The sequence below is a fragment of the Trichomonas vaginalis genome, chromosome III (assembly GCF_026262505.1).
Source record: "Trichomonas vaginalis G3 chromosome III, whole genome shotgun sequence".
Taxonomy (NCBI): Eukaryota; Parabasalia; order Trichomonadida; family Trichomonadidae; genus Trichomonas; species Trichomonas vaginalis.
This window is the reverse complement of record NC_067205.1, coordinates 25369996-25395806: the sequence shown is the minus strand read 5'-3', so window position 1 is coordinate 25395806 and position 25811 is coordinate 25369996. Positions and strand designations below refer to the sequence as shown.

General features: G+C 33.4%; 10 protein-coding genes and 4 pseudogenes across 14 annotated transcripts, besides 4 other annotated features; 5 read left to right on the top strand and 9 right to left on the bottom strand.

Annotated features, from left to right (window-relative positions):
- Positions 1 to 7576: part of a mobile genetic element that runs on past the window's edge.
- TVAGG3_0762660 (organellar and viral DNA polymerase type B) lies at positions 526 to 1440 on the bottom strand (the record flags this gene model as incomplete). The annotated part of the gene is made up of 1 exon (XM_051245694.1): positions 526 to 1440. The coding sequence occupies one exon, from the start codon at positions 1438 to 1440 to the stop codon at positions 526 to 528; it is 915 nt and encodes a 304-aa protein (XP_051092281.1).
- TVAGG3_0762650 lies at positions 2671 to 3320 on the bottom strand (annotated as a pseudogene). Its single transcript has one exon. A coding segment is annotated over exon 1 (650 nt).
- On the bottom strand, positions 3556 to 4140 carry TVAGG3_0762640 (His-Me finger endonucleases family; the record flags this gene model as incomplete). The annotated part of the gene is made up of 1 exon (XM_051245693.1): positions 3556 to 4140. The coding sequence occupies one exon, from the start codon at positions 4138 to 4140 to the stop codon at positions 3556 to 3558; it is 585 nt and encodes a 194-aa protein (XP_051092280.1).
- Positions 4311 to 4535, bottom strand: TVAGG3_0762630 (phage tail repeat-like family; the record flags this gene model as incomplete). Its single annotated transcript, XM_051245692.1, has 1 exon — positions 4311 to 4535. One exon carries the CDS (start codon positions 4533 to 4535, stop codon positions 4311 to 4313), a length of 225 nt encoding a protein of 74 aa, XP_051092279.1.
- TVAGG3_0762620 (uncharacterized protein) lies at positions 5087 to 5488 on the bottom strand (the record flags this gene model as incomplete). The annotated part of the gene is made up of 1 exon (XM_051245691.1): positions 5087 to 5488. The coding sequence occupies one exon, from the start codon at positions 5486 to 5488 to the stop codon at positions 5087 to 5089; it is 402 nt and encodes a 133-aa protein (XP_051092278.1).
- A 138-nt stretch (positions 7577 to 7714) lies between the features above and the next one.
- Positions 7715 to 8562, top strand: TVAGG3_0762600 (annotated as a pseudogene). Its single transcript has one exon. A coding segment is annotated over exon 1 (848 nt).
- A 4-nt stretch (positions 8563 to 8566) lies between these two features.
- Positions 8567 to 8809, bottom strand: TVAGG3_0762590 (serine threonine-protein phosphatase family; the record flags this gene model as incomplete). Its single annotated transcript, XM_051245690.1, has 1 exon — positions 8567 to 8809. The coding sequence occupies one exon, from the start codon at positions 8807 to 8809 to the stop codon at positions 8567 to 8569; it is 243 nt and encodes an 80-aa protein (XP_051092277.1).
- Positions 8810 to 10386: 1577 nt separating this feature from the next.
- TVAGG3_0762580 (nitroreductase family protein) lies at positions 10387 to 10926 on the bottom strand (the record flags this gene model as incomplete). Its single annotated transcript, XM_001298548.2, has 1 exon — positions 10387 to 10926. One exon carries the CDS (start codon positions 10924 to 10926, stop codon positions 10387 to 10389), a length of 540 nt encoding a protein of 179 aa, XP_001298549.2.
- A 384-nt stretch (positions 10927 to 11310) lies between these two features.
- Positions 11311 to 13855, bottom strand: TVAGG3_0762570 (uncharacterized protein; the record flags this gene model as incomplete). Its single annotated transcript, XM_001298547.1, has 1 exon — positions 11347 to 13827. One exon carries the CDS (start codon positions 13825 to 13827, stop codon positions 11347 to 11349), a length of 2481 nt encoding a protein of 826 aa, XP_001298548.1.
- Positions 13856 to 13887: 32 nt separating this feature from the next.
- Positions 13888 to 14789: a mobile genetic element.
- Positions 14790 to 15116: 327 nt separating this feature from the next.
- On the bottom strand, positions 15117 to 16367 carry TVAGG3_0762550 (protein serine/threonine kinase protein; the record flags this gene model as incomplete). The annotated part of the gene is made up of 1 exon (XM_001298546.2): positions 15165 to 16367. One exon carries the CDS (start codon positions 16365 to 16367, stop codon positions 15165 to 15167), a length of 1203 nt encoding a protein of 400 aa, XP_001298547.1.
- A 550-nt stretch (positions 16368 to 16917) lies between these two features.
- Positions 16918 to 17777, top strand: TVAGG3_0762540 (protein of unknown function, DUF4106 family; the record flags this gene model as incomplete). Its single annotated transcript, XM_051245689.1, has 1 exon — positions 17348 to 17777. A coding segment is annotated over one exon (430 nt), but the record flags the coding sequence as incomplete, so codon positions are not given.
- Positions 17778 to 18051: 274 nt separating this feature from the next.
- TVAGG3_0762530 (protein of unknown function, DUF4106 family) lies at positions 18052 to 19097 on the top strand (the record flags this gene model as incomplete). The annotated part of the gene is made up of 1 exon (XM_051245688.1): positions 18052 to 19097. A coding segment is annotated over one exon (1046 nt), but the record flags the coding sequence as incomplete, so codon positions are not given.
- Positions 19098 to 19339: 242 nt separating this feature from the next.
- Positions 19340 to 23221: a mobile genetic element.
- Positions 23222 to 23585: 364 nt separating this feature from the next.
- Positions 23586 to 25811: part of a mobile genetic element that runs on past the window's edge.
- Positions 24072 to 24506, top strand: TVAGG3_0762500 (annotated as a pseudogene). The gene has a single exon. A coding segment is annotated over exon 1 (435 nt).
- Positions 24660 to 25412, top strand: TVAGG3_0762490 (annotated as a pseudogene). The gene has a single exon. A coding segment is annotated over exon 1 (753 nt).

Sequence of the window (25811 nt, the reverse complement as noted above, 5' to 3'; positions counted from 1 at the left end):
CTTTATTTTTTCTATCTTAAGGAAATTCATGATTTTTGTTGCTGAATTCAGTAAAAATATATTTTAGGGTAGAATGTTAGATCTAACATGTTTTCTAACATGTTTTCTAACCTCATGAATTTTCATGATTTCTTCGTAAATGTTTTGTCATGATTTCATCGTACATGTTTTGTCAAGACTTCTTCGTAAATGTTTTGTCAAGACTTCTTCTTCGTAATGAGCGTAAATCAGACAAAAATATATTTTATGTTAGAATGTTAGATTTAACATGTTTTCTAACCTCTTTTCTAACATGTTAGAAAACACACAAAACTCATGAAATTTCATACGGAATTCAATAAAAATATATTTTAGGGTAGAAGGTTAGATCTAACCTCATTTCTAACCTCTTTTCTAACCTCTTTTCTAACATGGTCTAAAACACACAAAACTCATGAAATTTCATACAGAATTCAGCAAAAATAATGTTTAGGGTAGAAGGTTAGATCTAACCTCTTTTCTAACCTCTTTTCTACCCCAGTTATTTTATAAGCGTTTTACATGGTAAACGTTATGAATTCGTGAGACTCTAAACAGTTTTGTGGCTTCTATTTCTTCGCTGAGGATATCGAATGTTTTAACTATGCCGAAAGTTTCTTTATATTTCTTCTTGACATCAGATAGAAGGAAATCTTCTGCTGTTGGATAGTTTTTGTTCAGAAATGCTAACATGTCCATTTTATTTTCTGCTGGTTTCTCTGCTTCTTTCTTTAAATCTGCATAGTCGTTTCTCATTCTTTCTATCTCTTTGACGGAGTAGTTATATCTCCTCATTGCTGCTTTACATTTTGAACATTGCGGGTTCATTTTTGCGTTATATTCTGAAACCTTACCTGCTAAAACAACTAAAGCGTCAATTGCTCTCTTCATCTCAAACATAGCGGGTCTTATCTGTTCATTCCATACCTTACCTCTTCTATCTTTATCTCTTATCTGCCATACACATTCAGCAACTAACGAAACAAAGTTGTCGTATGTCTTAAACTCCCCAGATTTATATATGTCAGAGATGTTCTTATATAACATGTCGCAATCTTTGTCCATAACCTTATGGTTGCAATGAAAACCAAGGAATTCATAATTTACCTTTCGTATGAACTTCTTTATTTCTACTGAGTCAGTTGCTTTGACTTCAATTTCGTCGAATTCAGGAATAGTGAGTTTTTGTTGTTGGATTTCAGGTAGTTTAGGCAAATGGTCAATAATGTCCTGCATTTCATAAAGATACTGTTCATTTGTTTCATCTTTCGCACTACAGTCTAAATTACTTGTTAAAAGTTCTTGCTTTATCTTCTGGATTTCTGTTTCGAAAGTATATGAAGAAGGAATGAAGCTTTTCATCTCTACTAACATAGATGTTGGATTCATAACTAACGAGTTTGGTGCTGTAGTTGCTAACATGTTCTTACAATAAAAATAAAAAATATTTTTTAAATAAAACTAACTTTATTTTTTTTTATCTTAAGGAAATTCATGAAAATTCACGAGGGTAGAAATGAGGGTAGAAAACAGGTTAGATCTAACCTTCTACCCTAAAATATATTTTTATTGAATTCAAGAGTTTTGGTTGAAAGAATACGGTGGAGCCAAAAGTGGCTCGACCTCAAAACAAGCATTTTGTGAAGAATATACCAACCGCCAGAATACAGACGGTTGGTTTTTATACAAAATTCAACGGGTGAGAAAACGGGGTAGAAATGAGGTTAGATCTAACCATCTACCCTAAAATATATTTTTATTGAATTCAGCAACAAAATTCAAGAGTTTTGTGTGTTTTCTACGAGGGTAGAAAACGGGGTAGAAATGAGGTTAGATCTAACCATCTACCCTAAAATATATTTTTTGGTGGTACGTCGGACATTGTCTTGAAAAAGTAAAAGACTTGTCTTGAAAAAGTAAAAGACTTGTCTTGAAAAAGTAAAAGACTTGTCTTGAAAAAGTAAAAGACTTGTCTTGAAAAAGTAAAAGACTTGTCTTGAAAAAGTAAAAGACTTGTCTTGAAAAAGTAAAAGACTTGTCTTGAAAAAGTAAAAGACTTGTCTTGAAAAAGTGAAAGACTTGTCTTGAAAAAGTACGGGTATCGTCTTCAATCAAGACCACTGTTCTCAAATTTGAGAACTTTACACCAAAAATTTCTTGAAAAATAACGGGTCTTGTCTTGAAAAAGTAAAAGACTTGTCTTGAAAAAGTAAAAGACTTGTCTTGAAAAAGTAAAAGACTTGTCTTGAAAAAGTAAAAGACTTGTCTTGAAAAAGTAAAAGACTTGTCTTGAAACAATAAAAGACTTGTCTTGAAAAAGTAAAAGACTTGTCTTGAAACAATAAAAGATTTGTCTTGAAAAAGTAAAAGACTTGTCTTGAAACAATGGACAACATCGAGCCATTAGATGAGGATACAACTTCCAAACAGAGAGAACCCTTTCCCAAGAATGAACCAAATTCTCAGAGCACTGTTCCACTTCTCGGGTCAGCCGTTCTACATAACCTCAGAAGGCGACATCCAACCAGTTCAGTAAACATCTCATTTTAACTCACTTTTTTTCTGTCTTAAGGAAATTCATGAAAATTCAAGAGGGTAGAAATAAGGTTAGAAAACAGGTTAGATCTAACCATCTACCCTAAAATATATTTTTCAGTACTTTTTCAGCACTTTTCCGTAGTTATATATGAAAGACAATTCGAGATAAAAGTCATAGTACAATGGAATAATATGCTGCACACCGTTTGTTGTGAACCAAACTTGAAAGTCAGAGAAACTGTTACTAGGTGGTTCGTAGAATTTAGAAGCAAAGTCATAAAAGTCCTTACCAATACATAGAAAACTGTTGTTGCTTGAACTGAAACTTGCATGACACATAACATTTTGAGGGTCAAACACGTTTCTATAAACTGTCAAATCTGTTGGTGGAAGTATAAATTTAAATGGACCATCTGGTGGTAATGGTTCGTTCTGGTTTAGTAACCGAAGAAATTGTCCCAAGAACGTTTGTCTACTTTCCAAAATAAAAACTCTGTATCTCTTGGAGGGTTAATTTCAATCTTTTGAAATGAAACGGTGGAGTTCATCTTGTCATATTCTAGTTTCAGATAGTATGTTCCATTTAGTAAAGAGTCGTATTTTTCTTGAAATTCCCAGTAGTATTTGTTTATTTGAGTTTGAAAGTCATTTAGAGTTTTTTCAAGACTTTCGTCTGAACGAATTGTAAAGATTCTCATTTCATCAAATTTGTCTATTAGACCATCAGAACCTCTATACTGCCCATGAAAATATACTGCGAACATAAAAGCGTTCGTTCTATTTGAAAACAAAACTCTTCTAAATCCTATTGCCTTTGCATCTGAAGGACTTTGAAGCCAACGAATTGGATAGTCAAACCTGTATACTCGGGATGAAATTTCTTCATCTGAAATAGTCCTACCAGCATTTGTAAAGATATAGTCTAACGGTTTTGTATCTGCTACTTTTGTTCTTTGTTTTTCAACCTGAAGCATTTAATATATGTAAAAATATATTGTTTTAAAATAGTATGCCATATAGCTTCTTGAATTTGTTAAGAAGTATTTGAACGTTTTTTCCATCTGTATCTCTAGTGTTTACATAAGCATAGCCTGCCTTAGTAAAACATACTTGTAATTTCCTATAGTTTACGCCGGTATAAAAGTAGAAAGAGTCTTGTTCTTCGCTATAGTAGTAAAACTCAAACGTATGCTTGCCATAGTCTGTAATTTCAATTGCTTCATCTTCTAGTTCGTCGACAAATTCGAATACAATATCTCCAAATTTGCCTCTGTTCTTATTGTTTTCAGAACAAGTGACCCAACGTAAGTTTTCAAGTCTATTGTCGCTTCTTATACGGTTTATATGGTCTACAAAAGGTAAATTGTTAGGGTTCGGTATAAAATGAGTTGCAATGACAACATGTTTAAAATAGTTTTTTCCACTCATCTTCATAAGAGCATATCCGTCATTTCCCTCCCATCCGCTTAAAACTCTTTTTGTCTTTTTGTTTCTGACTTCAAATGACTCACAACAGTGAATTTCATATTTCTCATCTAACAAACAAGTTTCCCAACGGTCTGTTCCAACAAACTCAGCGTACATTTCAAATAAAATAAAAAAATATTTTTTTAAAATATGTTGTTTTAAATGGTATGCCATTTCATATTTCATCGTCTAACAAACAAGTTTCCCAACGGTCTTTTCCAACAAACTCAGCGTACAGTTCAAATAAAAATAAAAAAATATACTGTTTTTAAAAATATTTTTTTCTTTTACTTTACATAACCTCCTGCTACCAGAAGTCTTTGACGCCAACCCATACCAGCTAATGAAGGTTGAGTTGGTTTAGTTTGGAAACTAAACTTTGGTTTTGGTTTATCTTCAGTTTTTGGTTTTTCTTCTTCTATCGGTTTTTCGTCACTTTTCGGTTCCTCTGACTTTACCTCACTTGCAGGTATGGTTGTGTCGTCAACATCTTCGTAAATATCATATTCCATTTGTTTTTGTTTTCCTTTCAACTTTTTGTGTTTGTTGTAAAGTTTAGAATATTTCGACTCTAAGTCAATGAGATGTTCTATAATGAACTGTTGGTCAGTGAAGTAAACTTTTCCATCTGTTGTCTCGAAAGCTCCTTCAGACTTCAATATTTTATTTGTGAGAGTCTGTTTCTTTTTTGAGATACTAGCCGTTCCATTTCTATGAAAAGTGACTTTATAGTTAGGGTTTGTATTTCCAGACCTGGCACTTTCTATTATTGAATTTTTCTCTTCATCTGTAAGTTCTTTGACAGGTTTTGACAATGGTTCTGAACTTTTTGTTTGTGGTGTCAAATCTACCGTTTCAACTTCTTCGGTCATTTCATCTCAGTAAAAAATTTTAGTTTGGTTTGTTTTCAACTGGTTGTTGTTGTTTTTTAAGTCGGTCTAAAACTTCCTGAGGTATAGGAAGAACTTGACAAACACGTTGTGTAACTGCTGGAAGTCGACAAATCCATCTTGAACCCATTTGTCTCAATGCTGTATTGTTCATTTCATCTCAGTAAAAAACTTTACATTCCCCACGTTTGAGGCGGTTGAGGTTGGTTATTGTTTACCCATTGTTGTGCATGGTTATATCCTCTGTTAAAGAATCTTTCACCTTGGTCCATGTAGTGCCCTGCTTGGTTATAGTAGTCATTTGCTTTGTTATAGTAGTTTCCTGCTTGTCTTCCTACATTGTCCATCCATCCTTGAACTTTTCCTCTTGTTTCAGGATTTGGAATAAGATTTGCTGCATCTCGTGCTACATCCCAACCTTTCTGTACAGTTTGTATAATAGGTTGTGCTTTCTCTTTAAGTATACCTAATGTACTCAAAATCTTCCTTCCAACTCCAAATACACCTCTGGCTATTGTTCCCACTGCGGGCAAAAATCTGGATGCAACTCCTGCTAATGCGCCAAATAAACCCATTTCTTATAGGATAAAAATGACGAATCCAAACAAGGACCCCTATGTTTCTAAAGCGACAAAGAAAGCACTCATGATAAAAATCTTTAGTTCAACACCAAATGCTTGGTTTATGGATATCTTGGAAAACATTCCGAGGTATAGAGAAGATGGACCTCCATACTGGCTAATATTTGTTGGTCAAAACACAAGATACTGTGAAGCCATACCATTACAGTCCAAAAATATTTTAGATGTGAAAACTGCTTTGACAATATTCGTTGACAAATACCATCCAACAAAACTGACATCTGACTGTGAAAGTTCTTTCAAATCAGACGATATTAAAAACTATCTGCGTTCAAAAAATGTAAACCAATATTTCATTGTCGACCAAAACCATTCTGCTCTTGGTGTCATTGACAGTTGTATAAAAATCTTAAGAGACTTAAACCAACCACAAGGCGGCGAGGTAGATGAAATGTCATATGACGACAAATATAGACACTTCTCCATGGCAAAGATGAGACAAGTTTTAAATATTTACAATAGCCGTAAACAAAAAGGTTTGGGAAACCACTCCCCTGAAGAAATGAAAAACAACCCTGACTTAGAGAAAGACTATATATTTAATAGTTTAGTCAAAAGAGACAAACAAGAAAGAATGCCAGGCTTCAAACTTCAGAAAGGTGACAAAGTAAAAATAGAAATACCTAAACGCGACCCATATGAAAATACTATTGACTATGACAACAATGGGAACTCGACAGGTACTCGCATTCGTGTTCGTAAAAATAGAAGAAAGTATACAAGAGAATATTATGAAGTTTTAGGCAAACATGGCAAAATGTACACACTGCAAGCAGAAGATAAAACTACTATTGTCAGACCTCGTTTCAAACTTGTTAAGGTTCAAGGTGGTATACTTTCAAAGACAGTTCCTAACAAATATAAGACAACTCCTGACGAATATGCTAAAGAAGTTGAAAATGACGACTAAGCATTTCTATACCATGCGTAAACTGTCATGTAAGGTGGCATGTAGTCTTTACTTTGTCCCGTTGTTTGTGTATATCCTGAAACGAAATGTGTATGGTTTCCTCCTACCTCAGTGTTATCCAAGTAACAATTTATAGCAAACTGAACGTCGTTTTTAACATCATATCCTTTACCTTTTGTCATTCCTGTCCAATCCCAATATTTATGCCTATGCTCACCTTCTCGAGATGTAGTTAAACTTACGTAGTGACTGTGCGCAGGTAAATTTGCACCTGAAATCGTTTTACTTCCACCTGTTTCCTTTGAAGAGTTTGCACAATACAAAAACCTGTCGACTATTTGAGTCCAAGTTCCAAAACCAAGTACTACTTCTGGTCTGGTAGAGTTCATTGACGTATAAATAGAGCCTATAGGATATAATGTTTGAAGTATTTCTGTCTTTAATGTTTGAAGCTCTGTTTTGTCTGCTTTCTTGTCATATAAATCTTGAGCAGTGAATTTAACTTTATTTTCATCCTCCATGACATAAACATCTTTACATCTAATGTTTCTCATCGTTGTTATGTCTTCTTCCGATGTTAAACCTTGTGGAAAGTTAGGAGGTTTCCAATCTAATACATCCCCACCAGCTCCTTCAACCGTTCCTTCAATATTTTCTATACCAACAGTTGCGAAGAAATCGTGTGTATGTCCAACGTCACTTTTCTTGTTTAAGGTTTCTTGTAAGTTTGTAATATCAGATATGGTATGTGTATGAGTCTTTTTAGAATATTCTTTGTCAGCTCTTGTCACTTCACTTGACATTTTATTGTCAACATATGTTTTGTCAGCTTTGTCATCTAACATTGCTGGTAGTTCATCTACGTCATAGATGTTATGTGTATGATGTTTTTGTGGGTATGTTCTATCTGTCCATGCGAGAATATAGTCTCTTGTTGCATCTACATACTCTTTGTCAGCTTTGTTGTCAATATCTGCTTTCAAAAGAAGTTCATCTATAGGTTTCTCGTTTAAAGTTCCTTTTGTTGGATTTATACAGACAGTATGGTTCTTATTGTCTTGAAACAGAAACTCATCTGTCATTGGGTTTAATGTCAGTTTTAAGTTTCCTTCTTTCAATGACTCAGATATCTTAGAATAGTTTGAAAAGTTTGTTGTGTTCTTATTTAGAGCTTGTATAATGAGTTGTCGGTTGTGTTTTATTTCTCTCATAGACGCTGTTTCATTTGACATTTTTATTCTAGATAAAATATGCTTCCAATAGAAAAAGAAAATTCAAGAGTTGCTACAACTAAACCATTAGATGAACTTTTTACTAATGTCGGTCAAAAGTTGAGACAGAGACCGTAAAGCATGAAGGCTATCGTTTTGACTACCCATTAAGATGGCTAAGAGACCCATCTGTCACAAAAGCTATTGGCTTTCGTAGAATGAAGTTTGTGTCTGTAGAAGATAAAAGTTTTCCATTTATTGTAAGGTTTCATATAGATTATATATCTGAAGGGAAACGAAAAATGTGGGAAGAAATTGAGCTAATACAAGTTGACCTTTCATCTTCTCTACAGACTGCGTTAAAAAATATAGAAGATAAAATAAATTCATGTTATGCAAAATATGCTGATGAATATGCAAATACCGAGAGCACACTTTATGTGAGAATTGTATATGACAAACAAAATTCACAAGTGTCATTTCAAATCTACGAAGACAATCCAAAGAAAGACGAACAAATATATACAGAATTCACTGCAATGTCATGGTATTATTTGCAAAGAATGTTAAATCAGAAAGTCGAACTTCCTTTAGCAAATATTTACAGTCGATATGCAAGAGATGAACCATATTTATTTAAAGATGTTTTCGACCCAGCTGCTATTATTGTTCATGCTTCATTTTCTGGCGCCCAAAACTCTTTCTTATGCTTGGCAAATGACTTTTACGAAAAACCTACAAAGTTATACGAACCACCAAGTGGAAGTATTTCAGACTTTCAAGTATGGTTTACTACAGATGGAAGAAAAAGAATAATTCCATTATACCACGCGTTTTACTTAGAACTTAGTTTCATATACAACTACTATCGAACGGTAAAAATATAATTTTTTAATACGGTTGAGGTGTTGGATTTGGTTGCCAACTAGACTGTGGTGCAGGTTCAGGCTGTTGTATAACAGGAGCTTGCTCTTCTGGTTCAGGGTCTTTAGGTATAATACCAACGAACTGACCTACCCTTTTACCAATATTTTTGACTCCGTTCCAAATTCCTCTTCCTACGGTTTTTATTCCATTCCATATACCTCTTCCAACATTTCGAAAGAAGTTTCCTATCTTACTGAAGAAACCCATTTTACTATATGTAAAAATCTAATGTCCACCTAGTCTCTTACGTTTCCTTCTGAGTTCCATAGCATTCTTTAACTGGAGCTCATACATTCTATTTCTCCTCTGGTAGAAAACATACTCTGGGTCAACTCCTGTGTTCGCGTCATCTGCATAAAGTTGTTTATATCCCACTTCAGGGTTTGTATAAAACTCTTTCCATCTCATATTTGCATACCATGGTGGCAAACCTAACGCAGCGTCATTTGACATGGCAGTTTGCATTTGTACATCTGTTGGCACTTGACCATAGTTTGCCATTGCAGTTTGTATTCTAACTTCATTTGGAATATTCTCTGGGTTTGGTTGTCCAGGTTGCTGTGCATTCGCTAAGTTCTGTGCGTCCATTTAATATTAGATAAAAATATCTCTTACGAGTACATATACTGAACATTTGCAGGCATTGGTTCATCTTCATATTCTCTGTACTTTTCTGCCACGTCAAAGAAATAAATGACACAATGGAAAAAACCTAAAACAAGTAGTCCGATTTCAAACCACATTTACTTACTAATAAAATTTCTTTGTTATGACACTTTCTCCAGTTTATAGGACCTCTCTCATATTCTATCTTGTCATATATAAACTCATAGTCATGTATGTCCTCTAACCATCTCATAACACTTTCCAAACCACTTTTATCGGATGTAAAGTAAAAGCATGGATGGTTATGTAAAACGTCTAAAGTTTCTAAAGAGTCTCTCAAAGTCCAGTCTGCTTGGTATTGAAAATCGTATGTGTTAAAGAACGGCGGGTCTACTATAAAGAAAACATTTTCCTTGTCTTTATATTTTTCATACAACTCTGTCCAATGACATCTCACAAACTCTATACCCTCAATATATTTATCTATGTCCTCTTTGAAAACATTTGTATAGTTAAGATATAAAACTTTTGACATAAGTGTTTCAATGTCATGAACTCTTATAGCACCACTATATAACAGTCTAGCAGATATACTATCCCAGTCAATATACTCTGCCTTTTTCAAAACCTCTCTGACAGTATTTTTCTTATCTAATGGTATACGTTCCATCTTACCTATAGGTATCTTTTCTTTTAACTCTTTCAATATTTTGTTTGTGTCTGGTATATGTTTGAGACGGTTCATATAGTTGTCGAAGTCATTGCATATAATCTTTGAGTCAGGAAATATTGTATGGCACAAATGAGATATATAGAAACTTCCACCGAACAAGTCTACAAATGTTAGACCATTCGGTAGTTTCTTAAGTTCTCTCAATATAATATCTTTACATTTACTCTTATTTCCAAAGAAGGGTAACGGTGGTTTTGTAAAATTCATTTTATATTTAATAATAAAAATGTTTTTTCCTGAAAAGTGACCGAAAAGTGACTGGGGGCTAGAGGGCACGAAGTGCCTGGAAGCCCCACTACCTTTTTTTTTTTTTTTTTTTTTTTTTTTTTTTTTTTTTTTAAATGGAGATATTCGTCAAATAATTCAATAATGGATCGCAATATAAATTTATAACTTTCAAGAAAAATCAGTGAATAAAAAAAAATGATGATGTGTAAAAAAGCTTTTATTCTATATAAGAAATCTTTCTTAAGTTAGGCTTTGGATCAACATCTGTGGATCTGGCCTTTCCGAGACCAAGGCCAACAACCAAAGAGCCTTGTGGTAAATTGCAAATCTTTTCGACTTCTGGGCGAACAAGAATACCCATTGGAACAGATGCAAGACCAAGTTCTGTAGCAGCTGTAAGGATGGCCATCAAAGCAATACCTGCATTAACTTGTTCCATGCCTGTTGCACGCTCATTCTTGACAAGGAGGATGCAAGCAGAGCAATCATACATGATTTTCTGGCTTGTATGGTATCTGATCTGTCTATCAATATATCTCTGTTGGACTTGTGGCTTTAAATTGTCGAAGACTTGATCGTTAATGTCTTGTAAGACCTTCTTGTTAGTGATAACAACAAAATCAATGTCTTGGCAGTTCAATGTACTTGGAGCGTTTGATGCGGCCTTGAGAATCTTTTCAATATCTTCCTTTGGGATAGCATACTCTGGGTCATAGCATCTGATTGATCTACAAGCTTCGATAGCAGAAATTGCCATTAGGAGAAATGATTTAAAGTTATCGTTGGCCTATTGAAATATATAGTCAACATTTTACGTTCTAATTAAATCATTTAGTACAATTAATAACACTAAGGATTAATAATGCGATAGGTTCAAAACACGCTTTGAAAAAATTGAAATCAAACACATCTCAATCTCACGGGTTTGTTAATTTGTCTTTTTGACAGTTTAAATTAAACCATTTAATAGCAAGCAAATTTTCTGATGTTATTGTTGCTCTCACAGAAAGATTGTGACTGAATTCAATTTAAAACTTTGAAAAAATATTCATTATAATGAAATATGAAAAATTCTAATTTATCAAATTCAAAAAAAAAATGATGCGATGTTTTTTAAAAGTAAAAATAACATATTATTAGTGTTTTAATATATATACAAATAACAATATAAAAATAATCATTTTCTAGATTTGTATTGAGTCATCGGACGAATCACTTGTTTCAAAGGTGGCAAACTCAATCTCTTATTAATAGCTATTGGCTCTCCAGACATTTTAGTTGTAGACTGCCTTGTTTCTGGCCTTCTTGCCACGCTTGCCGCTCTCTCCTCTCTTTCGTTTCTTTTAATTTCCATCTGTTTTTGCTCTTTCTCGTGTTGAAGTGTTTTCAGTTTATTATTCAAAGGAATAAGTTGTTTCTGGTATATTCCTTCCATACTTGCTTTCTTATCATTGAACGAGCCCTCCACAGTGACTTTTTCTGCGCTGTACTTCTTCACGACTCTTTCACAAGCGACTTGGTATGCTGAGTTCATCTTTTCTGCCGCTTCCTGACTTTCCTGATCTTCAAGTGTTGCAATTCTCTCTGCCAGTGCTGCTCCTTCCTCGAATCTATGTGCACCGATCAATCTCTGCGCTGTCTGTCTCATTTCTATCAACTTTGGTGATGGCTTGTTAAATTTTGACTGCATCTTTTCTGATGACCATTCTTCTTCTAAAAGTGCGAGTGAATCATCCATTTTCACGTCAATTTCTGATAGAGCGACTTCTTTCTCACTTTCCAGAGAACAAAGGTTTCTTTGATGGTCTTTCGTCATTTTGTCTATTTGTTCATTCAACTGGTTTATCTTTTCATCGATCTGCTCTACTTGGTCATTTGTCTGTGTCTTCTCCAGCTCCTTCTTCTCGTCCTTGATCTTCTTCATTATTCCGTCGACATACATCGACTCCTCTATGTATCCAAGCTGCACGCACTGGTCTAGATATTTCTTCAGGTCCTTGTAGACAGAGGAAACTGTAGATTCCTTGTAGCCAAGGATAGAAACGCCGCAAAGAGCTAAATAAGTGACACTTTCCTTTGGATGGACAATTAACTCTTTCAATCTGTCTGGAATTCTGGATGATCCTTGCTCGGAATCGTATCCCTGTGATACTCTGATGTCATCTAAGTAGAGGTGGAAGTCAACATCCAATCCTTCGATCTTTTGTGATGGACTTTGGCGATTTTTCTTAGAACTGCCGGATGAGTTTGATTTATCGTTGTTTTTGAACGTTTTCTGTGGTGCTTTGAGGTTCTTTTTGTGATTTGATTTCGGAGTTACGTTTGATTTCTGTGATTTCTTTTGATCTGACTTTTTCTCGTTGATTAAGCTCTGAGGAAGAATATCGAATATCTGTGATGAGTTTCTTCGGCCTCCTGCACTGTTAATAAGTGGCGGCAACTCGCTTTCTTCGTCTGTCGAAATTGATTTTTCGTTGTAGAGGTCGTCTTCGGCCAAGAAGTCGCTTGGAGCATTAGCAACTGTCGAAGAGTTGTCTGGCATCTCAACTTCGAGCTCGTCATCTGAATTTCGTGATGATAATGGTCTTTTTCTCTTTGTGTTAGGGTCTTTGAGCGTTACTTCGTTAATCGTTGGGTAATAGTTTGCGCACGAACTGTTTCTGAAGTCTAGTTTCCATGTAATTGCGGGATCAATCGCAATTTGCGATCTTCTTCTGACTAATGATTCTTCTGGATTATACCCGAGCTGTTTCCATCTGTCATGGTTGAATTTGTGAAGTGATTTGAGGATTTCGCTTCCCATTTTATTTTCTTGGTTCAAAATAATTGGCTGGTCGTTGTTATTTGGAAGTTCTTCAACGATTATAGGATCTCCATTGTTTACTTGAGGTATTGCTTGTGTCGAACCCTTTGGAATTAATTGGCCATGTAAATTTGAAAATGATGGCTGTCGAACACTTAATGTAATGGCTTGATTGTCTTCGTCTTCGTCATCTGAGTCTTTGACTGGTTCGTCTGCAAACTCATCTTCGCCTTCTTCTGTGTTAGTAACTTCGACGTATTTTGGATTTTCAGCTTCTTCAGCAATTATATCGTCAACATTTGGTAAGGCTTTTGTAGATCCTTTTAGTATCATTTGGCCGGCATGAAGATTTGAAAATGATGGTTGTCTTACACTTAAAGTAATTTGGCCTTCTTGGTGATCATCCTCCTTTTCTTCCTCTTTCTCTTTGACATCTCCAAGGTCGACGGGGTTTGTAGATCCTTTTGGAATCATTGTTTTTAGGTTGGAAAAAGAAGGAGATCTTGCGCCGAGTGAAAGCTGCTGACCATGATCATCATCTTCTTCTTTGTCATTGTGAGCAGCCAGGGGATTATTTTGTAAAAGATTTTCTTGATTTGCGTCATCGAAATTTTGATTTGAGTTTTTAAGCAATCCTAACATTGGATTGTCATCTGTATCTGTATTTTCATTGCTTGTGTTTTCTTCTGATTTATTATCTTTTTCATTTGTTTCTTTATTCTCGTTATTTTCTTTATTTTCTTCACTATCTTCAAAATCATCGTCAAAGCTGTTTTCCCCTGGACTTTCCACTTCATTGGCTTCATTTACTTCATTAGTATTATCCTCATCATCATCACTAAAATCAGAACTCATATTTTTCTAAACAAAAAAAAGTACGTTTTTTAATGCGGTCACATTACACTGTTCTTATACGAGTAGGGGTAATTTTAGCTAAAAGTGACACACCCGTGAAGGGTGTGATTACCGATCGGTAATTTCGACAGTTTAGAATTTAAAATTTTTTATGGAACTGTTGCGAGTTTCATAAAGAATTTAAGGAATATAAGCAAAGATTTGAATCAAAATCTTAGACCTAAGCCGCTCGATTCGCTCGCGGCTTCCGCGAATTACAGATCAGCAAAGATTTGAATCAAAATCTTCGAACTAAGCCGATCGCTTCGCTCGCGGCTTTCTTTATTATTTTAAATTTGCATATTTCCATCAAAAGTTCATAAGCTAAAAAATTTCGTTTATTTTTACTAAGAAAAAAAAGGTTTTTGATAATAAATTTATTTTATTTCGAAAAAGTAACAATAATCGTAAAAGGGTATTGATAGGCTTGCTAAAGTAACTAATTTTAGCTGTCAAATACTTTTGTATTTTGAAGTAAATTAGTATAAATTTGTTTTTACTTTTATTTCGAAAAAGTAACAATAATCGTAAAAGGGTATTGATAGGCTTGCTAAAGTAACTAATTTTAACTGTCAAATACTTTTGTATTTTGAAGTAAATTAGTATAAATTTGTTTTTACTTTTATTTCGAAAAAGTAACAATAATCGTAAAAGGGTATTGATAGGCTTGCTAAAGTAACTAATTTTAACTGTCAAATACTTTTGTATTTTGAAGTAAATTAGTATAAATTTGATATTATTTTAACTCCCTTTGAAAACCTCAATTTTCCATACAGAGGGAACGGGAATAGCATCCAATATTCCCTGAGAATGGTTGCGCATTCTCAGTTCCCTCTATATTTCGAACGAAGCTCTCATCGGTCTTTTTTTTAATACTAAACGTTTTTTTTTCCTGTCACTTTTAGCTAAAATTTGGGTTTGCCTCAACTTTGATGTCGAAATTTTGATAACATGATTAACCAGTTTCTCCATAAGTTTATCCTAAGAGTATCATAGTTTATACCCTATTAAATAATTGATTAAATTTTATCTTTGATCGATAATATGTAATTATATGATGTTTTCTTATATTTACTCCCTCTAGATAGATCATTTGCATTGACCATTTCCCTTTAAGTATAAAATCTATTGTTCTTTCTAATAACAATCATATTAAAGAAGCTAATTCAGCTGATTTAGCTATTGTAGTACATACATACTTAGTAATGTAAATAAGAATTGAGCCTTGTTTTTTCAAAAATTCATGATAATTTTTCATCTTTATAAATAAATTTATTCAAACAAACAAAGAAAAGAAATTACTGGTGATATATTAGTGGGACCGGTGATCGCGCAGTGTTCTGTAATTTGTTGGAAATTTTTACTGTGTTCTTAAACCTCAGAGCTCCGTTGAACATATACCTCTTCTTTACAACGGATGGTCTCTGTATTGCAGGAATATAAGGTTGAGGTTTAGGAGGAACAGTTTTCTGGGAAATTTTCGGCAATGAAGGAAACGCTCTATCTGTAAACGAAGACATTTTCTCTATAATAAGCCTTCGGTGAGCTATCCTGTATACTGCCGAATCTGAAGAGTAAAAATGGTTAGAAATCTCGTTAATAACCTTATCTGTGTCAATACCAAGACCTTTAAGTTCTTCTATCAGTTCCTCATTTATTGGTCCTCGTACTGCAAATCCCTCTGTAAAGAAGTATTGCGGGTCGAAGATTTCATGAAAAGGATATTTTGTAACCCAGTCAAACTTAAAAACATCGCTGCAAGTAGGTCTATTGCTTGGTGACTTTGAGAGTAATGCTTGTATTAAGTTTTTCAGATTTGGAGGAACTTCATCAGGATATTCTGGGTGTTGGTAAACAATCATATTTGCAAGAGCACGCTGATTTGTTTCATCGAAAGGTAGTTGTCCTGTCGCTAATGCATAAAGAACGCAGCCAAGGGACCACATGTCAGCGGCATCGGTATAAGGTTCCCCTAAAAACATCTCTGGAGCCGCGTACTGTGGAGATCCGCAAGCTGTGTTTAAGATACCTCCAGTTCCTTCGTATGAATTACTCAATCCAAAATCAATAATTCTAATATTTCCGTATTTATCAAGAATGATATTCTCTAGTTTAATGTCACGATGAGCAACATTTAAAACCGAATGCAAATAGGCAATGCAACATGTTATTTGAACAAACATGTGTCGCAAACGCCATTCTGATATCATACCTCTATTAGCTATATCGAGTAATGTAAGTCCTTCTATATACTCCATGACGATATAATATCGATTTTCATCTTCTAATAATTCGTAAAATTTAACTGCAAATGGATGATCTAATTCTCGCATGATGTTGATTTCGCGTATTAGTCTTTCTGTTTTTTCGGAGTCTTTATTGATTCTTTTGATGGCAACAAGATCGCCAAGTTTAACATGTTTTGCTAGGTAGACTTTAGCAAAGCCACCTTCTCCGATTTTCTGTTGTATAATATAATTACCAATCTTTTTAATAACCATTGTGCTACTACAAAAAAATGATAAATCGTTCAGAAAAAAAAATAAAAGTGATTTCGTATACTTTAAATAAGTATAATGATTGTTAATAATCGATCAAATTTCCGATTTCTGAGCTAAATTGAATAAACTTCTATAAAAAATAATTGGCGGTATAGCATCCATATTATATAATTTATCCAAAATAATTAGTGATTTTAATTATTTATTGTTTGAGAACCACTTTTAATAGTTTTTGATAAAATTGATCATAATTGAATAATGATTTTGAGACAGAATTGATTCATTACATAATATGTAGCGGATTTATAAAACATAATACGTTAATTTGAGTCAAAATTGTATGAGCTCAGAAAAAATATTTTGTTTTTATATTAAACAATATTCTTATGGTTATATTTTCATATTGAAATTGTGAGTGGTTATCAAAATTTGAATTTCCTGAAAATAAATATTTAGCTCGTAATTAGTTTCTTATATTCTTCAATATTTTCAAGTCGAATTTATCATGATATTTTTCCTCAGAATTTTTATAATTTTGCTATGAAAGGTTCTTAAACTCTTCATCCTAAATAACTGTATATCATATTTCTTTGTTAACATTCATTACAGGTTATAAAATGTAAATTTCAACAGGACAATTGCAATATAAAAAAAAAAAAAAAAAGGTAGTGGGGCTTCCAGGGGCTGCGCCCCTTCTAGCCCTGAAGTTATATTTTGGAGGGCTTCCAGGCACTTCGTGCCCTCTAGCCCTGAAGATGTTTAGTATAACTTTGTCCGGACAAGTAAGGGTCTATCGTCGCTACAGGAAAAGTTACAGGCGTTCCAAGGAAGTATACTTTGAGAAGCCTTTTCCCCCTTATAGAATGAGATAAGACGGTTATTTTACAAAACTGACAACACTTTGACCGAGTAGTTTTTTGTGCTGAACAAAAAGTGTCATATAAACATCTGTCAAAAACCGCTTTTTAACTTCACTTAAAATGCCACGTAAGCTACGTAAGAATATACGTAAGAGGAAGAGAGCATTGAAACATCCAATAGTAAAACTGACACCACAACAACAGTTGCAACAACAAATAATGAATGACCCCACTATGTTGCAACAAATGTCAAGCAATCCTATGCTTTTAAACCGAGTTGTTGGTGCACAGAGTGGAGGTTTAAGAGCGGCACTTTTAGCGAAAATGGCAGGCTATGGTGGAGCTGCAGACGGAACAGCATATAACCCTCAAAGTCAAATGAATTTGAGTTCACTCAAAAATCAAATAGCAGATGTCAAAAAGTCAAACATAGACATACAGAAACAAATAGGTGAAAACGAAAAGAAACTAGAATATGACAGACACACAAAGAAACTCAATGAGTTAAACGTAGAGAAAAAGAAGAAAGAAGAACAACTGAAAGAACTAAGTACAGAGGAATATGCGAAAAAAGTGTCAGAAAAAGCAGCAGAAGTAGCAAAAATGGAACAAGATGTTATAAATTTGAAAAACCATACTACTCTCAATATAAAGTACTGAAAGATGAAGAGATAAAACAAAAAGCCCTGAAGACATATATGGATAGCGATGAGTATAAAAATGAAGTTGAAGCAAATGTAAAGGCAGAAAAACTTTTACAGTTGCAAAACCAAACCGTACAGTATGAAAACTTAGCACAAGAAAGTAAAAATAACGACGCAGCCATGCAAAAGGCAATGAAAAGCGCAGAATATATAAAAGCTAACAATGACTGGTTAGATGCCCAAGCCAACGCTAAAGCAGCCCAACTTATAGGGTCAATAAGGACAAAAATACAAGCGGATGAAGACAGTTCAAATGAAGCTTTAATGAATGCTGACTTTAAGAACGCCTTTGAAGCTCTTCATAGTAAGGTGAAACAAGTGAACGACTTCTCATCTGGAAAGAAACTGAAGTCTGAAGGTTTCGACAAAGAGTTAAGAGAAGTAGCACAAAATATGACGAAAATAACAGATGCAGCAACGAGACAGGCAGTTCAAAGCGCCTATGACGCCGTTAGAGCAACTGTTGTGGAAAGTCAAGAAAAAGAGTTACAACAGACCAAAACAGACCTAGTAAATGCTTTCTTAAAAACGAAAAGTCAGGTAGGACATTATGCTGCAGATGGAACATATGTGCCAGCTGGTGGAACTTATATACCAGCTGGTGGAACTTATATACTAGCTAGTGGAACCTATATACCACCAAACCCTCCAAGAGAAGCACCTGCACCAGGACTACCTAAAACATTTACATCGTCACATGGACACAGACACAGGCATGCACCAAAACCAACACAACAACCAACAGTTCAAAATCCAGCACCACAACCAACAGTTCAAAACACTGCACCACAACCAACAGTTCAAAATCCAGCACCACAACCAACAGTTCAAAACACTGCACCACAACCAACAGTTCAAAACACTGCACAGCAACAACCACAAACAGAGCAAGGACATAAAAGAAGTAGAGAACAAGGAAACCAAGAATTCTTAAAAATGCTTAAGGAAGACTATGGTTACCCAGATACTATTGACTTTAGTGACAGATATAAAGAAGCTATTAGAAAGTTCAAGGAAGGAAATACTGACCCGAACCTATTTAGCTTTATGGTTCAGCACCAAATGGGATATAATTTCAAACCTGGAAAATACAAGCTCGCTAAGGGATATGATTTAATAGCATATCATCCAAATGACATGAACGAATTTACTCCGAGATATTTGGTGTCAGAGCTAAATGACAATTCAACTCTCTTCATGAAACGCGTAAAAAATAGAGACGGAACGAAAGAAGAAAGGTTTATGAGTCCGGATGACTTAGATAGGGAACTTGTTAAAAACGGTCTCGGAATATATGAAATGCCAGCAGATGAGGTACAAGAAACTCCACAGGAAGAAGTTCAGATACAACCAGACATGGAAGAAATAGTTCAGCAACAACAGCTAGAAGAGCCTGAAGGAAACAAACGAGATATAAAAATTGCTCACATTTGCTCACATTTTGGCACTTTTTTTGTACGTTTGTCAAAAAATTGTGAGGAAGATCTCACAAAAATAGTCAAAATGTGAGCAAATTTTGAGAAGTGCTCACATTTTGACATACGATTATTTTCATACGTTTTTTTGATGAATTCTAATAAAACTTCATTACCACTTTCAGAACGAAGCGTAACTTTTCAGCACGTAACGCTCTATCATGTGTAGTGACATATTATTCAAAAAAACTCAGATTGCTTATCTTATAATAACAATTTCATTAGAAAAAATGCACGATTTCACGCTAAAACTTTGAAGCAATTCTTAAATTCGGATAAAAAATCGATATGTATTACACTTTAAACTTCAAAAAATGGTTCAAAATTTAGACTTAGTTTATCTTAACAATATAGCAGATTTTAAGCCGAACAAGTAGGAGTAATAGAAATAGCTCTTGAAAATAATTACAATTAGTAATATGTAAGTCAAAGTTCGAGTATTCTAATAAATAAACGTTCCGGATTTTCTTTACTACAAGAATCAATACTTAATATATAGAAGCAACAGTAAAAACTTATTAGAGATTCAAAAAGAAAGTTGACTAAAGAGAATCTTTTTATATAAGTAATTTTATTTTTTTGAAATACGAGATCGAATAAACATGTATTTTATTTTATTACTATAATAATACGTTTTTACATAGTAAGAAAGTTTAGAGACTGAAATGAAATTAAAAATTGAGAAAAAAATAAAGCTTTTCTATAAAAATTCATATTAATATATAGTATAATGATATTACAATTTATTGATAGTTGTGTTAGAAAAAAGGTACATTCACTATTTTTGACAAAATTTTAAATTTTCATGGGGTTGTAAATCTTATAATAACTAGATGAATAAGGAATAAATCCCAGTATGATGTGCATCATTATATTAAACACTATATGTAAGGCTGGTGATTCTATTAACACTTATGAAGATCTATAGTATTTGAGCAGATAAATTTGATAATTTCCAAAACTCTTATATTTCAAAATTAAAGTGTGCGAATGCATTTAAATGAGAGCAAAAAGAGATTGATGCTGTTAAAACTATGTGTTAATTTGCAATTATTTCGCATCACAAGAACTACCCAGTAAATTCGGCTATCTTTCTTTGCAATTATTCTCCATTATACATATAATATAATGGTTAGGGTTTGAAGAAAAGTTACTAGAGAATTATTGACTTTTGAAATAATGCAGAATTTTACTTGAAGAAATCATTAATTTATGAGTTCCAAATTGCTAAGCATGACGAAGGATCATTAAATTTGCTACAATTAAATACACTTATTGCAGAATTAAGATTTTTGAAATTAAAAGTTTGAAATATTGCCTTTTTGAATAAAAATTTAAATTTTATTATATAATCATGATAATATCTTATAGAAATTAAAAGAAAATATTTTAAACCATTCAAATATTTTGAATGTCTTATCAATTTAAAATATTAAAAGATAGCTTGATTTTATCATCATTAGTTGTTATCAAAGTTTTCTTCTTTTGATGAACAACAGTAAATGATTTGTTAATTACTTGTCTTCCTTTTTCGCAGCAAAATCGAAAGTTATGATGATAATCTTGCTCTCAATTTTGAAACTCTCTGATTTACAAGTAAGCATTCCTTTGGAAAAGCAGTCCTATTCTGTTTTCAAGATATTTTAAAGCCTCAATTTCATACAATGCGCAGATCTATTCGAAATTGCAAGAACTCTCAAGAAAAATGCAGCAGCAAAGAAGATTCCATAGTTTCTAGCATCAAAAATTTACAACCTTAATACAACAGTTAAAGAGAAGCTCGAAAAGAAAATATTTAACCATAAAGCTGGAAACCATTCGATATCTACTATTGGATCTAATAAAAAGTTAATTATAACATATTTAACATGCTATTTGTTGACTTTGTTCCATTATATTACCATATATATCTTTTTGAAATCTAAAATATTTTTACAATTTTAACCATGTGTTGTTGAAACCATATATCAATCTTAGCTAAAGTATAGTTTATGAGTCTGTCACCATCTAACGTATGAATTTTCAAAAATGTCAAATATGTTCATTTTTTCTGTAGATTCAGCCATAATTTCACGTTGTTATACTATTCAACTATTATTTAATATTTTTATCGATTTAAATATATGATGAGATGCTTAGTTCTCCTGGAAATCGATTTTTAATCGCAATTTTAACTTTCCAAAAAAAATTCAAAAATAAAAATCCCTCTCAATTTTCTAAGTTTTATAACTCGCCAAATCTCTAGCCAATTTTTTTGGCCCGTATAAATATTGTTTGGCACTATATAGGGATGCTATTTATCATATTTTCATCCCATTTTACTGTTATCGCCTAGTGAATGTACCTTTGTTAGAAAAAATATACAACTAAAATGTCAGTTTTAAAAAATTTAAAAATTATATTAAAACAATAGTCATTGAGGATGGTTAATTGCAAAAACTCAAGAAACTATCATTATCTCTCTTTGCTTAACACATCTACAACTGGAAACATCATTCCAAATGAAGTTCCTCAGTCTCGTCAAAATTTCTCTCTCATCTACAACAAGCTTAACTCAAAACTCAAGAAACTATCATTATCTCTCTTTGCTTAACACATCTACAACTGGAAACATCATTCCAAATGTTGCATTCAAGAATCCTATTATTATTCTTTCTTTCAATCTTTTATATTTACTCTTTAAATTCTAATATAATATAAATTCTTCATTTCCTTTGTTTAAACTTTTTTCATTTTAATACCATTTTATCAGATAGTAATTTTTGTTTTTCTCTGACCAAAAATCTTCTCAATTTAACTCCACCTTCACAAAAATTCATTGAGTTCTCTCAAAATTCTTGTATTTTTGGTATACTTAAAGTATCATCTTCAAATATTTTTTTGGAGAAAATTGACTTTGCATAATATCGTAATACTTTTTAAGGCAGATAGATTTACCGTAAGTTGAAGAACTTTTAATTTGAACAGAAATTATTCAACAAATATTCTTTTTATTTGATCAATAAATTGTAATATCATTATACTATATATTAATATGAATTTTTATAGAAAAGCTTTATTTTTTTCTCAATTTTTAATTTCATTTCAGTCTCTAAACTTTCTTACTATGTAAAAACGTATTATTATAGTAATAAAATAAAATACATGTTTATTCGATCTCGTATTTCAAAAAAATAAAATTACTTATATAAAAAGATTCTCTTTAGTCAACTTTCTTTTTGAATCTCTAATAAGTTTTTACTGTTGCTTCTATATATTAAGTATTGATTCTTGTAGTAAAGAAAATCCGGAACGTTTATTTATTAGAATACTCGAACTTTGACTTACATATTACTAATTGTAATTATTTTCAAGAGCTATTTCTATTACTCCTACTTGTTCGGCTTAAAATCTGCTATATTGTTAAGATAAACTAAGTCTAAATTTTGAACCATTTTTTGAAGTTTAAAGTGTAATACATATCGATTTTTTATCCGAATTTAAGAATTGCTTCAAAGTTTTAGCGTGAAATCGTGCATTTTTTCTAATGAAATTGTTATTATAAGATAAGCAATCTGAGTTTTTTTGAATAATATGTCACTACACATGATAGAGCGTTACGTGCTGAAAAGTTACGCTTCGTTCTGAAAGTGGTAATGAAGTTTTATTAGAATTCATCAAAAAAACGTATGAAAATAATCGTATGTCAAAATGTGAGCACTTCTCAAAATTTGCTCACATTTTGACTATTTTTGTGAGATCTTCCTCACAATTTTTTGACAAACGTACAAAAAAAGTGCCAAAATGTGAGCAAATGTGAGCAATTTTTATATCTCAAACAAACAAGTCCCTCCTTTGGAAACTAACTTCACAGAACTAGATGAAGATTTGGAACAGCCGAAAAATCTTGACCCTCAACAAGTGTATGCGGGGAATATGGAATCTTTCCAAGAGTCTAAGAAAAATTCGGCTGACATAGTAGAAGAATATCGAAAAATGTTCGCCGACATACAAAAGACTCCAACATCAGATGAAAATATTCAGCATAGAATGGAAGAACTGAAAGAAAATGTACGCAAATACAACAATCCTTTTTACTTACGACCATATAACGTTCAATCTTTGGCTGAACTCGGTGAAAATAAAAGGTTAAATTTCAACAAAACATATAGAAATGAAACATTGTTTAAAGTTCATTCAGAACCTAACCAATATGGAAACAAACCTACTTTTGTTTCTGCAGACTATGGAACTACAATGAGATGGGGTCATAAAGCTAATCCGGATAGGTGGTTCATAAACTTACAACCACAATTCCAAGAAGTTGTAGACGCAATGGAAGTGAATGGTGAACCAGATATAGCTGGTATTTTCAGCGCGGCTTTAATGCCATTGAAAGATATGAAACATGCAGATATTTTGGACCAGTATGAAATGAACATGGCTGATGGAAATATAACACCTGACGTTCTAGAACATTTATCTCAAAGAACTACACAGAACCATAGAGATGGTATATTTGGTGAAGAGTTTAGAAAGAAAGTTAGGGAGGGAGAAGGAAGAGAACCTATTGTACATGACCTTGCAAACGAAAGTTTACAAAATGTCATAAAAACTTACTTTGCAGACAATGAACCGAGAAGGGATGAATATTTAAGAAAACTCAAATGGACAGTACCAAATGAAATGTTAGTATTGAAAAACATGTTCCTTGACAAAATAAAACCAACTACAGAAATAAATGACGCAAGCCTGAAACATTGGGTAAAAGCTTTCCCATTCACAAAGATATTGTTGGTAACATGGAAAGAAAACCAGAATGGCTACAAAAACATATATTTGGAAACGAGCTTATTCCATATGGACAAGCTCTGTTTGAAGAGCTTGAACCGGAAACTCAGGAAAGAGTCATGCAAACAATAGCGTGAAGACTCAAATACAAACTATGACAAACTCTTTCTAGGATATAGGTTACCTGAGATGGGCGACCAGAGCCCAAAGGCAAAAAGGACATGGGAAATTTACAACATACTAGGTGAACATGAGGCAAAGATGCAACAACTTGAAGCAGAGGGCAAGTTACCAAAAGCGACACCAAAGAAGAAGAGTAGAACAAAGTGAAAATAGTGAAGAAGTAACTTCATCTAGTGAAAGTAGTGGCAATGAAGGAAAAAGAAGAGTTAAAAACTCAGCCAGGAAGAAAGTAAAGCTTGGTCCACGTGGGTTCTATTATGACAAATAAATCCAACTATTCTATATTTTTACCCATATGAAATGTACGCCGCTCAGAATATAACGCCAACAGTTTTGGATGCCATGAATGGAAATGTTTCCGAATGGTATAACGAATGCGACAATGCCATTAGAAGGTCAGAAATAGTTCCTGGAACTTACGAATATACAACTGCTGTTTCTTATGGAAACGTAGGTGAGTTTGGAGAAGGTTCTTCAACAACAGTAGATATTGCATGCGACAGGTTTCACATAATTTCTATTGACAACTCATTCTTATACGTGGAACAAGACATTGAAATAAAACCTTCTGCCAAGTTGTCTGACAAGAAAGGTTGCAATGGAATTTTCTATGTCGGATACCAATATGCTCCAGAAGTTTTCATGGGATATAAATATATTCTAACTCTGACTTAGTTCAAACAGTAACATGGGCAAACTATGAATGGTTCGCTTTGAGAAACTCAGTACAACCACAAGCTAGAGAACAAACAGACCAGTATGCCACCATTGAGAAAATAAAGACTTGACCCTAACGTTCCAGGAGTTTATGTTAACCTTTCTGGTTCAGATGGAAATGCTGTCACTAAAGTAAAACTGAAACTTAGAGTTCCTTTGTCATCTTTCCTCATCTTCAGGTTTTTAAGATACTTGCCAAACTGGGCAGGAAAAATTTCTATCGAACTTACTCCAAGCAAAAATAACTTAGTCATTGCACCAACACAAGACCCATTCACTCTTACAGAAGTAGTGGGAACAAATAAAACGTCATTCGCCGACTTTTGCAAAGACAAAGTTGACCTAGACTTTGGTTTCTCAAACTTCAACACTGAAGTAAACTATTATTTCAATGCTGCTGGAACTGCTTGGGACCCAGTTAAGTTCACATGCGAAAAATTTGAATGCAAGAGAATAGAAAGCAGACTTGCAGTCTATATGTTGGACCCAGATATTTCAAATGCTTTAGCTGCCAAATATATTGCAGTTCCACTTATGTTCCCTATACACCAAATATCTGTCAAAGACTTTGCAGGTGAAGTTGGAAACCAAAGTGCTGACCCAGGTGCAAGAACAGATATTGCTTTAACAACTGCAATGAAACATGCAGATACTATGTTTGTTCTGTCAGTTCACGAACTATAAATGACTATTCTTGTTTCTACAACCCCGGTATTAAATATCATATAAACATAG